The 12975-nt window shown below is 34.2% G+C and overlaps 2 protein-coding genes across 3 annotated transcripts; both read right to left on the bottom strand.

Moving 5' to 3' along the window:
- Window positions 1–37: 37 nt before the first annotated feature.
- On the bottom strand, window positions 38–5427 carry LOC101256343 (THO complex subunit 4D). Its single transcript, XM_004250130.5, has 7 exons — window positions 5207–5427; window positions 4139–4389; window positions 2587–2733; window positions 2433–2501; window positions 987–1171; window positions 745–795; window positions 38–548 (listed from the first exon to the last, which is right to left on the bottom strand). The coding sequence occupies exons 2-7, from the start codon at window positions 4346–4348 to the stop codon at window positions 359–361; spliced, it is 852 nt and encodes a 283-aa protein (XP_004250178.1). The 5' UTR covers window positions 4349–4389; window positions 5207–5427; the 3' UTR covers window positions 38–358.
- A 1089-nt stretch (window positions 5428–6516) lies between these two features.
- On the bottom strand, window positions 6517–12077 carry LOC101256642 (uncharacterized). 2 transcript variants are annotated; one of them, XM_004250131.5, is made up of 4 exons: window positions 11877–12077; window positions 9860–9920; window positions 8193–8333; window positions 6517–7132 (listed from the first exon to the last, which is right to left on the bottom strand). In XM_004250131.5, the coding sequence occupies exons 3-4, from the start codon at window positions 8313–8315 to the stop codon at window positions 6689–6691; spliced, it is 567 nt and encodes a 188-aa protein (XP_004250179.1). In that variant the 5' UTR covers window positions 8316–8333; window positions 9860–9920; window positions 11877–12077; the 3' UTR covers window positions 6517–6688. The 2 variants fall into 2 exon arrangements, with proteins under 2 accessions (XP_004250179.1, XP_025884136.1); XM_026028351.2 differs by having other exon boundaries at window positions 9860–9960; window positions 11877–11965.
- Window positions 12078–12975: the final 898 nt, after the last annotated feature.

The following is a 12975-nucleotide window of genomic DNA, read 5'->3' on the forward strand; positions in this document are numbered from 1 at the left end:
ACGTTATTGTTGTAATATCAACGCAGGTATACAAGTGTTTTGCAATATAAAGTTTTCACTCAATGAACTTTATCACCTCAAATGGATGTGAGTACAATTGAACAATCTAATTACCTTATGCATAATTTAAGCAGAACTACAGTTGCATAGGAAGATGGGGAAGACAAATAAACCACTCTATTTACGATACGTTCATTAGGGGATTAAAAAGCATTCATCAAATGATCGATTTATCGTACAATCATATAAACGGCAAGAAACTACAACTGGAAAGCATGAGTTTTGGTGACGTGATACAGAGACATAGTAGACATGATTGGTTCTTCTAGTTAACTCACAAGTTATGGAAGCGCCATATCTAAGTTTGCATGGCGTCAGCGTTGGCGTGGTAGCTGTCCAGTTCCTTGTCAAGATCCTCAGCTGACTTATCAGCGCCCCTGCTGCTACTTCCCCTACCACCGCGGCCACGACCTCTACCCCAACCACGACCGCCACCACCACCTCGACCACGTCCAGGTGCATTCCTCAAACCACCACGGCCCCTTTGACTGTGAAAAGAAAAATGAAATCTAGGTTATACACATTCTCTAACACATGTAACCATGAAAAACAGCTCACACTGAAGACTGAACGTCTCCACTGGTCCGTATTTATACATGTATTTTTCTTTTTTTACGCCTATAGAAAGTACATGTATTGTTGAGCACAGCTCGTCTAACAAGAAAAACCACATCTGAGATTTACCTAGAACCACGACTAGTAGCAGCTCCTCTTCCACGAGCTGGACCACCTGGCCTGCAGAAATCGAAGTACAAATTCAACTCTCAAAGAAAGAAAAAACATTTGCACAAAACCTTTGATAAGATGTTTATACACAGAAAGAGCTTCGAGTATGTAAGCGCACACGGTTAGCATTCAAACATACACAAACATGAAACAACAAAAATCTCAGTCCAAAGGAAGAGATGGTTAATAGATTAACATACGCCATAACCACAGTCCTCCTCCGGTTGGTTCCTCCAACTACATTTACACGAGCTGACAAAGGAATTTCTGGGTTGGAACCAACTATTTCAATCTTCATAGGCTTCCCATCCAACTGCACATTGTTATATCTCTTAAGAGCTTGGAATGCATCACTTCTTCTGGCAAAGACCACCTCAGCAGCGCCCTGAAAGTTGAGATGAGATCAACTTCACATTTAAGTACAAAACTAAAAACAAGCATTATAAAATTCAGAAACATTGAGCCAAATACAGAAAAATATTTGATAAACTCGTAAGCAAAAGACCAAAGCAACAAATACACATATCCGCATATGTATGCAACTACGGACATGTGCTATCCTCTACTTCTTTTTCCTGAACACTACTATATTATAACGAAAAAGGATAAAAGATTGATTTGACACTATTATATCAAGGGAAAAAAGACCTTCAAAAATAAATGTCAACACATATATTAAACAGTAGAGAGCAGCACTTTCTAGAAAACCAGTGAGAGGGACTTGTAGGCCATTTTCAATGGTCCCACTTTGCTAAAACCGCTTGCAATTATATCCATAATCAATTTGAAAGCCTTTGCGATACCTTCAAACCCACTTATTAACTATAATTTATTACTGCCAAGTTATCAGAGAATATATTTTTCATGGGTCTTCAAATCTTGAATTCATACAATACTCGAGAGTTGAAGGCTAAAGAAATTGAACTGTCTTCTTGCATCGTTTCATATCATGTTTACAAGTCATACTAGGAAATTTCCACAAAACCAAACTAGTACTATGAACTCAAGACAAATCTCTACAGACAAATGCTACTACCAAATAGCTTACTGCTGCAACTCTATATGAGAAAATATGTGGTTCTATTGAGATAGTGCCTATTTTATTTTCTGCAGTGGTAATATAACAATGAAAGACCTACCAAGAGTAAACTAGCAGCATGCGACTAAGAATTGGTATATTCAATTAATCCACAACTGAAGGTCTTGAAACAAATAACAGGAGACAAAGGGTCCATTAAAATTTACAGACACATATCAATTAATTATAGATCTTTTATTATATCAAATTCTTTTAACCAAATCTCCCAAGAGCCAGTAGTGTAGGGTTCAAAATTTTTGACATCTTAAAGTAGGATCTATTCTTCTATACCTTTCACAGCCATGCCAATCTTCGCACGACTTTAACTCTTAGAACATCATCAGCAAACTGCTGGTGATATTCTTCCTTCTCATTCTCCTCCTCATCTTGTTATGATTCAATCATGTTTCTTTCTTCCACATTAAATAATAATACACACAAATTCTTGTAGTGTTATCTTTAAACAGCAAATAAACAGATTCATTCGTATAAATAAACATATAGCAACTTAGCAAGTAAAAAGACCCTGAAAACATCATAATACAAAATGAAAAGCAGAATAACTTACACTTGGACGTCCATTTTTGTCATAGTGGATTGCAAATCGTACTAGTTCTCCCATCTCCGAAAAGAGTTCCTGTGTTTCAAGACAGGTTTTAAAATCTTCAAAGACATCTATTGCAAAGGAGGGTATAATGTGAGAAGACAAGCTCAAGGTGTACCCTTATATCTTCATTAGTCACTCCAACGTCTAAATTAGAAACATATAACTTTGTGCCACTCTCCAATACTGATGACAGTCCTGCAGCTCTAAGGCTATCTTCAAACAAACCATTCTGCCATGGCAAATTCTTGGTTCTGCGGAAAGTCTGAAGCAAGCATGCCGGAAAGATTAACAGGTGTGAAAGCAAAAGTCAGCATGCTACCAAACAATTAGATAAATTCACCATTCTTCGACAGTAGATCATTTCATCAAAGTTTCATCGCACTACGTAGTTTCCAGTTAAGTTGAATTGCTCAAAAAAATGCAATCTAATAGCAAAAGAGAAGTCAACGATGCAGAATTAAGTGTAGATGGGAGTTAAAAGGAATTGACCCACTGCACATCAGGTACTTAAGCAAAAAGGTAAGAGCTCCAGTTCTGATGTTCAAATGAAGCCACCTTTGCAAAAATGCCTTGAAATGAGATGGTAACAGAAGATCTTGTCCCTTAGCAGTTCCACAAAATGCAAGTAGAATTCATGAAGACAGCCACAAACTCCCTCTTTAAACCAATAATGAGAAAACTAGAGTGATTGCTACTAAACAATAAGGATAACAGACGGTTAAGAAAGTTCCCTCTAATCTCTATACATTAGGGGGTAGGATGTTTAAATGGTGTGAAGGCTCTTAAATTTCCAGTTAACGAATCTCCCCAAGAAGCATGCTACAGGGAAGTGATTTGCCTGAATAGGGCCATCTGAATCTCCCACTTAAATCAAAATCCATCAGCAAACCTCTAGCAAGGAGAAAGTTCAAAGATCATCAACAATTGTTACAGTTGGAACAGCTTCTTATGGCTGAACCAAAGTAGACTTCTCCTTGGAACCATAAGGATAACAGACGGTTAAGAAAGTTCCCTCTAATCTCTATACGTTTACGGCTTAGGAATGTTTAAATGGTGTGAAGGCTCTTAAATTATCAGTTAATGGATCTCCCCAAGAAACATGCTACAATGAAGTGATTTGCCTGAATAGGGCCACCTGAATTTCCCACTTAAATCAAAATCCATCAGAAAACCTCTAGCAAGGAGAAAGTTCAAAGATCACCAACAATTGCACTACAGTTGAACAGCTTATTATGGCTGTACCAAAGTAGACTTCTCCTTGCAACCATAAGGATAACAGACGGTTAAGAAAGTTCCCTCCAATCTCTATACATTTAGGGGTTAGGGATGTTTAAATGGTGTGAAGGCTCTTAAATTTTCAGTTAATGAATCTCCCCAAGAAGCATCCTACAAAGAAGTGATTTGCCTGAATAGGGCCATCTGAGTCTCCCACTTAAATCAAAATTCATCAGAAATCCTTTAGTAAGGAGAAAGTTCAATCATCAACAATTGCACTACAGTTGAACAGCTTATTATGGCTGAACCAAAGTGGACTTCTCCTTTGAACCAAAAAATCAAGAGTTGCTTGTACGTCAACTAAACAAAAGCAGAGAACCTTCAGTTGTGTTCATAAAGCATATCAGATGTGTCTATGAAATCATAAGATTTCGCAATAATTTTGAGCTTGCCTTGGCAATGGTGTAGGCTGATGGCCGAGCATTCACGCCAAGTGGCCCTCTACGAGGAGCCCCTGTTGTCCTTCCACCTCTAAATGATCCACCTCTAAATGAACCCCCTGCCCCTCTTCCGCGTCGGGCCCTGCCTTGACCCCTACCACCCCTCTCAGTATTTCTCCGACTTTTTATCATATCATCCAGGGTCATATCCAGTGAAGCCATGATGATGTAAGCAGACTAGGAAAATTTCAGCTAAAGCCAATCTGTAAGAAAGGAAATAAAGCACATTAACAATGATTATCAAAATCATGTTTAACAAAAACAATTGGCAAGAAAAAAACCACTACAACTACAAAAATGTTCTAGAAACTGTTCCAACTAAGGGTAGAATCTTAAAATGACATTTAAACAAAAAAATGTTTCAACAATTAGACAACATAAATGTCAAATCTCAAAGGAATTACTAATAAACATGGATCTAAAACATATAGAAAGAAGTGGCAAATATACATATGGTTGTGTCCGCGTGAAATATTTACCAGGAAAAAAAACAGCAAAAGCAAAAATCATTGAATACGGCCAAAACATGAACTTTCTGCAGCTACAATAGCAAAACACGACTACAATTGACAAAAGTTCACCTTTATATTTAGAAACAGATGATACAATCAAGGTTACACATGATAAAAACAGATGAACAAATCAAAAACCAGCAAAAACAAAAAACATTGAATACCGCTAAAACATGAACTTTCCACAGCTTCAATAGCAAAAAGATACATAACATCAAAAGCTTACCCATACATACAAAAACAGATGAACGAATCAAACAAATCAAAAACCAGCAAAAACAAAAATCATTAAATAAAGCTAAAACCTGAGCTATTCCGCAGCTACAATAGCAAAAAAACAATTAAAAAACACAACGAAAGCTTTCCAATATATATATAGAAACATATAAACAAATCAAATAATTAAAAAAAACAGCAAAAATAAAAATCATTGAATAAAGCTAAAACATGAGCTATCCGCAGCTACAACAGCAAAAAAAGTTCACAAAAAAAAAGCAACAAATAATACCAATATATGCAGAAACATGCCACGAACGTACAAATCTGCAACTTTTCGCTGGATATGGTGAGAAATACAAGAGAACGAGTAATTATGAAGAAATTTTCAGGATTTAAGATACAATCTCCATTGATGAGAAGATTTTTTGATCGAGAGAAGAAAAAATGTTGTTAGGGTTTCAGAGAACAAAAGGGAATTGGAGAAAAATTTCAATTTAGGGCAATTTGTTTATTGTTCCGTGTATAAATTGGTTATATAGTACTCGAGTCAACGAACTCGACGACTTCCTGTATAAGAAAGTCTTATTGGGCCTCTCTAAAGTTTGCTATTAGGCCCAATATATAAAGCGTGTTGGAAAATTATCATTTCGAGTAAATATATGTTATGTATTTATAAAAAATATACTACGTAATTACATGATGTATTGTTTGCTACGTATGGCGTGAAAATTTAATGTATCTTCGAGTTCTAAAATATTTGAAATTATTGTAATTTTAAAAAAAATGAAAAATGATGTAATTAGCGCCAAAATTTTTGATGTTTGTTTACGTACTTTATACATTTATTTATTTGTAAATGTGAGAGTTTTTTTTAGATACGATATATAATGAGTATTAAGGATTTGTCGGATATGATTTATTCGCTTTGTATCTATTCACATAGAGCAAATTGGTACAATGTATTGGGAATATTTTAGGTAATTATTGTTATATTTAATAATTATACGAACTGTCATTATAATTATAATTGATAATAAGAACACAAAATATTGTTATTTATGAGATTTTCTTGAACTAGGGGCATTTTATTGAAATAATAGCATAGATTAGATTATTCGCTTTACAAAAAGTAAAATATATGTATTATGTGTAAAAAAAATTACTTCTTTTATGACAAAGAAAACCCGCAGTCCTATTCTTTGAGTGTGTTTCCGCTCTTATACAATAACTCGCAAAACACATAAGAGAGGTAATCTGCACTAGGCAAGTCCGGTGCAACGAGGTCGATCCAGAAGGCAAACCCCTTGCTTTTGCTAGGAAGGGGTTTCGAACTTGAGACATCCAATATGAAAATCCCAAGGCCAAACCACTGGGTCACCCCGAAGAATACCCGAAGAATTCTTATGTGCAAAATTTTAGCGATATAATCTTTGATTATTGCTTCTCATTTTCAATTAGCTACAACAACCACCATAAGCGAGACAGGGAGGGTGGAGTATATGCAGACTAACGTTACCTCGCAAAGGTACAGTAGATCTTACATCTAATAGCACTTTGTCTTAAGAAAAATGATTTATCAAAAGAAAGCATCAACTGTGCTTGAAGAAAAAAACATAGAACTCCATATAACTTGTTGGAAGTAAACTAGCAGCATCCGATTATAATGGGACTAAACACAATGCCAATGATCCAAAGCAACCATTGATACAAAATTCAATTATTCTGAAGAGAAAGATAATCTACTTAGGCACAATAAAAATTCAATAATGATCTACCTAGGAGCATAAGACCTCATACTGCTCCAAGGAAACTTTGCTGGTGCAGCGCCAACATCACGACTTTCTCCACCACGATCGCGGCCAACATCTGAACGCTGTCCACTACGATGGTCACGGCCACGACCAAATCTCATCTCTGACCGATTCCTTCCATCTTTCTTCTCGTCAAGCCAATGCGTCTTCTTAGGTTCATCATCCTCAACAATGCTAGACTTGGATTTCTTGCTCATATTCTTCTTTTCCTCTTGGATCACTCCGATAGGGAAAAGGTCGGGCGATATAGATAATGGATTCCTAAGAGTAACATAAGCTTTTTTGTAGTCTGGTTTAGCAATTAACAGCCCACCTCTCTTTTTCTTCTTTCCATCCATGTTAAGGGTTTGGACCTTTTCAACTTCAAAACCGTAGAGAGACTCCAAAACCCTTTTTATCTCAATCTATACATCAAAGTTCAAGAATAGTTCATATAGCTGATGCACTCAACACCGACTAGCAAGATTATGCATTTCTAGCAACAAATATAGAAATTATTTATTTGCACGCACCATGAGGGAAATATAGAGATTTTTACTGAAAGATTTCATGATAGGAGTCTAATCATTTGAGAAAAAAGCATGAGAGACAATGAGTTATTAACTCAAATCACCATGTGACCTAAAGCTAGTTCACCTACTACTCCAAAAACACACATTTCACCATCACTTCTTATTCCAGAAAACAAGAAAGCTTCTAAGAATAAAAGAGCAGAGATCAGAGAGCAATTTATTTTCACGAGAACAATTTCCAATACTACTTTGTGTGCAATGTAGATCCCCTCCGAGCAATATGCAAAGATTTCTGTTCATTTTTGCAAAGATTTCGCAGGCAGATATCTGAATTCATACTACAAGCAGAACTAATCATCTACGCAAAGATTTAACTGGTAGGATCTATATAACTATTGCACGATCACCAGACTAAGACCCAAATCAGGCGAATTAAAATTAACAAAAGGATGACAGCACATTGGCCAGTATATTAAGCAGCTTTGCAGATGGGCTAAGAGAAACATCAAACAACAGGAAGAAGCACAAAGGATTGCAAACAAACAACTCAGCACTTCCCAGTTCCCATTCAACCCGTCATTATTCATACAGCAACAGATTTGAAATAAGCAATTTGAACAACCTCAAAGTAACATTAAAATAAATGGAATCATTTCATACAGCAACAGATTCAAAATGAGCAATTCGTACACCAACAAGGTAACACAAAAACTAGACAGGCAGATCAGATCCAATTAGTTATGGAAGTCTCAAGATCCTTCTTTATAAAAATGCCAAGTTGGAATACATACTTCGAAAATTTTAAACACATTAATCTTTCAAAGGGTAATAAAACCCAAAGATAGAAGGTCCCAAAATTTTACTTGCTCTAACACTTGAAATATCGACGACTAGTTTGAGATTGATGGGTAGTTCTTCTTGTAGTTTAATAAATATTATTAATATATGTTACCTTGGAAGCAGAGGGGATGGTTTTGAGGGAGATCTCAGTGATGTTGGAGAAAGAGGAAGGCATGAGAAGTTTAATTGGAAGATTTGCGAAGTTCACAACTCTTCTTCCCAATCTACTCCCCATCACAATTATACGAATCACCTACAATAGAAATCTTTTAGCAACCAAAAAACAAAATATACAAATGATACAGAGAGATATACTTGAGCAGTAGTTGAACCACACCAAACCATATGGCAAGAGAAGGTCCAAAGTGGACAAAAACGAATGTACATTGTATATTCAACTATTTGATAGAAAAACAAAAACATGTTAATCAATGGAAAAAAATAATTAAGAGAATCAAAATAGTACACTCAATTTTACAGATGATACAAGCAGATGAACAAATCAAACAACTCAAAAACCAGCAAAAACAAAAATAATTGAATACAAAAACATGAGCTTCCGCAGCTACAACAGCAAAAGATGATTAAAACAACAAAAGATTACCAATACATGTACAAACAGATTAACAAATCAAACAATTCAAAAACCAGCAAAAGAAAAAATCATTAAATAAAGCTAAAACCCGAGCTTTCCACAGCTACACAAGCAAAATCATGATTAAAAAGCAATAAACCCTTACTAATATATGTCAAAACATGTAGAAATAGATGAACAAATCAAACAATCCAAATAACAGCAAAAAGAAAAATCATTGAATAATTCTGGCTGTTTTAAATACTCATGGGATATTTTAGACTTTGTTTTCCTTTCCCTCAAATTTCACAAAAATTCCTGCGTACAGCAGTCAGCTTATTCAATTCACAGGCAAGACGATACAGGGGATCATCTCCGGACTCCGATTAATTCAATCTTCTTGTTAACACCAATATAAGATACAGAATTTGGTGACTAACTTCCGAATACTAGTAACCACCAAGGCTTTCCAATTAAAATAATCAAGTCAGTTTCACAGTTGGCTAAAGCAGTCAGTCACTTGACAGAAAGCATTACCCACCAATACGAGTATACAGATACAGCAGGTGAGAAAAATTATTAGAAAATGATTACAGGTTGTCATGTTATAGAAAGACTATAAGCAACAAGTCATACTCATACTACAAGGCAATCGTTATACTATCTAATTGCCGATTTAGTAAAATAAAATAAAATAATTATTATGCTTTTTTGTAACGCATCAGCTTGAAATCAGATGGAATACTCCTTAATCATCATTCCAAAGATTCTTTTCATTTAAAGGGATGGAGAATGCAGGCACCAGCTAAACAATCTAAACTTCAAACTGCATATACCCTCATTAAGTCCTCCCAGGTCTACAACATTTGCTATTTCCAGTGTGGGATTTCCTTAAAGGAAAAGGAGTATTGAGGAAATGAACAGATAAACCATTTTAAATCGTGTATTTAAAAAAGGGAATCACATAAAAACATACTCAACAAATTCCCAAGCCAGACATCTGATGGCAAATATTTAGTGAATTTTTTTAATTTTTTTTTTGAGAAAGGTAACGTTCTTTTAGTGAAGTTCTTTTATTGAAGGTAATATCTTAGTGTTCAATAAGGGTCAATGCACAAAGAGTTACACCGTATAAGGTATAATAAAGAACACAGCAGTACACTAACACAAGTAAAAATATAGGAGGGGAAAATAGAGGAGCTTACGTTTGTCAGTGAAAACTGTATTCTCTATTTCTTCAGCTGGAGAAGTCTGAGTTCAAAAATCCTACAGAAGGTGTAGCAAGTATCCATTGTATTGGTTAAAACTATGAAAAAGCAAAGATTCAAATGAAGGTTGTATTCATAAAACCACTCTAGTTAACTAAAATGTTAAATGACAGCTTACTATGAGTAGAATATATATCAAAAAGCATATCTGTGGTAAAAGTGCAAATAACAGACATATGCCAGGGACAAGCATATATGTGGTTGATAAATTAGGTTAACTTTTTGGATTTTTTGATAATTCCTCAAGCTAGCTGCCTCTTTAGTAAACAAGGCTTTCGTGAAAAAGACATTGTCGCTCTTTATACTAAGCTACTTTAGTTTGTTCTACAAATTAAGAAACTGTTCTTTCTTGTTGAATTATTTTTCACTCACCTATTGAACAGGCTCTTTTTTACAAACTTCAACAACATAGAAGTCGCACAAGCAGGAGGATATAAACTTGAATTTTCTTTAATTTGACATGAAATATAATACTTCCAATACTAATTAAGCTGTCTAACATAAAAATTGCATAATGTGTTATTTTCATACACCATAAGGGAAAAAAAGGGAAAAGAAAATGAAATAGTATTCTAAAACAAATTCAGAAGTCTATCACAAGATATGCCATGAAAATTTCAGAAGTGTATCAAAGAATTGGGGAAATAAGAACAATTGAAGGGTTGTGCTTTTCCTAGTTTATGGTTCCCACAATTTTCTATTTTTCTGATTAGCCATTCACCATTGAGTTTTGTGGGTAAAATAGAGAGACCCAAAGCAGCAAAGTTGATTTTTTTTTCAATTCCTTGCCAGCAAAATACTCCCCATGCACCTTTGTTGTTTGTTTTTCTAGACCGTGAATTTCCTGGGAATATTGATTGGTGTAGTGATACTGGTGCCTCAGAATAAACAAAGTGGGTCATTCTTGATTATTGAGGTCCTACTTCCCCCACTCCAACTTGTTGGTTTTGCCCTCATTCCCACTCTTACCAGAACTGGTCACCGAACCCCTTTTCAACTTTAATTGACACATTTATTTCAGCTGTACTGTAAGTCTTTCTTCTTTTTGTCCATTTTGTACATCTTCATTTGCATTTTGGTTTATGAAAGCACTCATTCACATATGCATTACCAGTGTATGATCCTACCTATTATCTAGATATACCAAGAAAGATGTACGATCTAATGAAGCCACTATGAAATATTCACTCATGGGTGAGGCAAGCTGTTCTATCTATTGACGTTAATACAGACCTTCAGTAGATTCATAGATAAGCACTGTAACATTATAGTGGGACAAAGTCTTTCCATACTTCTTCGGAGTGAACGCTCATCCTAACTGATAAAATTCCTTACCATATAGTTCCACAATGTAGTAAAGGAGAAACGTGAAAAGAACAAACATGACCAACCAATTTTTTCCAGTCGAAATAAGTTACTGCTTTCAACTTATCCAGAGCAAACTGACTCATTTAGTGGTAAGCATCATCATACTCGCAGAAGCATAAATAGACTCATATATATAATTGGCTTCAACATAAGAAACGCCTATTTTGAGCTTACACCCCTTTAACATCCTAAGCTTCTCTCTTATTTTTCAGCCTATCCTAATTTCACAATTCTATTAGTCAAGTTTTTTGAAAGAAAGTCCGCTTTTGGCCCCGTTTTAGCTTTTAGGTACTTTTTCATCTTTTAAACGGGTTTTTATGTATTGCACCATGATAAATGACAATACAATCTGCTAGTTTTCTCACTAAACTTCTCTCCTATCTCTTCTCTGTTCTTCGATACCAATAATTTGCGATCAAAATTCATCAATTGAACCAACAATACAAACTATTCTACACATGATACAAACAGATGAACAAATCAAACAAAACGATCCGAAAATCAGCAAAAACATAGGTAATTAAATAACCCTAAAAATCAACTTTCTTCAGCAAAAAACCAATTAAAAAACGCTATGAAATCTTACCAATATATGTAGAAACACGCAACGAAAGCACAGATCTGCAACTATTCGCCCGAAAATGCAGAGAAATGAAGGAAGGAGAAAGAGTAATTAGGGTTTAGAGAGAAATTTAGATTTCGGGTCGAATGGTAAAGGGAAGTTTATTTGGGCCTCTCTAAGGTTCATCTCTAGGCCCAACACAAAGCCTGTTGAAATGTTTGCAAGGCCAAATTAATTGTTTTTCTTTGGGCGAAATGCACGAATACCTGATTTTGAGATTGTTGTTTAAGATATGATCAAAATTAAATATTGTATTTTTCGTAGAAATTACATTTAACCGAATATATTGAAATAATAAAAAAATGTATGAAGCTTGGAAAATTTTGAATATTTTAATTTGAAGTGTTATTTGTCAAAGATCAAACATCAAATATATTTGCATAAGATTTGATCTAGCATATCATAGGTTGATTTTAGACATTTTAAAAGAAAGTATTGTATTGATTAGGTTAAATTTTATACGTTATTTTATTAATGTTATATTATTAACTATGCCAAATGTGGTTGCACTTTAGATATATAATCGTTTTCAGTTCTTATTTCAAATGTTTTAATTAAAATTATAATATTGATAATGTAAAATTTTAGTTATTTGATACTGAAATTATGATTTTGATAAAGTCAAATTTCACGTATATTTTATTGAATTAGTGGTGTTGACATTATTAAACTTTAGACATGCACTTTATTTAGAGTAAATTTAAGTAACAAATTTTTGCTTCAGAGTAACTTGTTTTCTCAAATTTTCACGATCCATATACAATTTAACTTTAAGTGAATACAAATTTAAAATTTAAGTTTAAATATAATAAATAACAAATTTAAAATTGAACTTTTAAAAATAATAAAAAGATCTAACAAAATCGTATTGTAATAGTTTTAATTTATAATTGCTTTTGAGTTTTTTCAATAACATCTACCAATGTATTTTACTTTTCTTTTTTAGTTTGTTAAAAATAACATTTTTTTCTTAGAAAATCCTTTATTCAAACTATCCACTTGACATGTTTCAAATCATACTACATACATTTAGTTTGAGACTTCTTCTTTATCTTTTAAATTT

The sequence above is a fragment of the Solanum lycopersicum genome, chromosome 11, assembly GCF_036512215.1.
Source record: "Solanum lycopersicum chromosome 11, SLM_r2.1".
In the NCBI taxonomy this organism is placed as follows: domain Eukaryota; kingdom Viridiplantae; phylum Streptophyta; class Magnoliopsida; order Solanales; family Solanaceae; genus Solanum; species Solanum lycopersicum.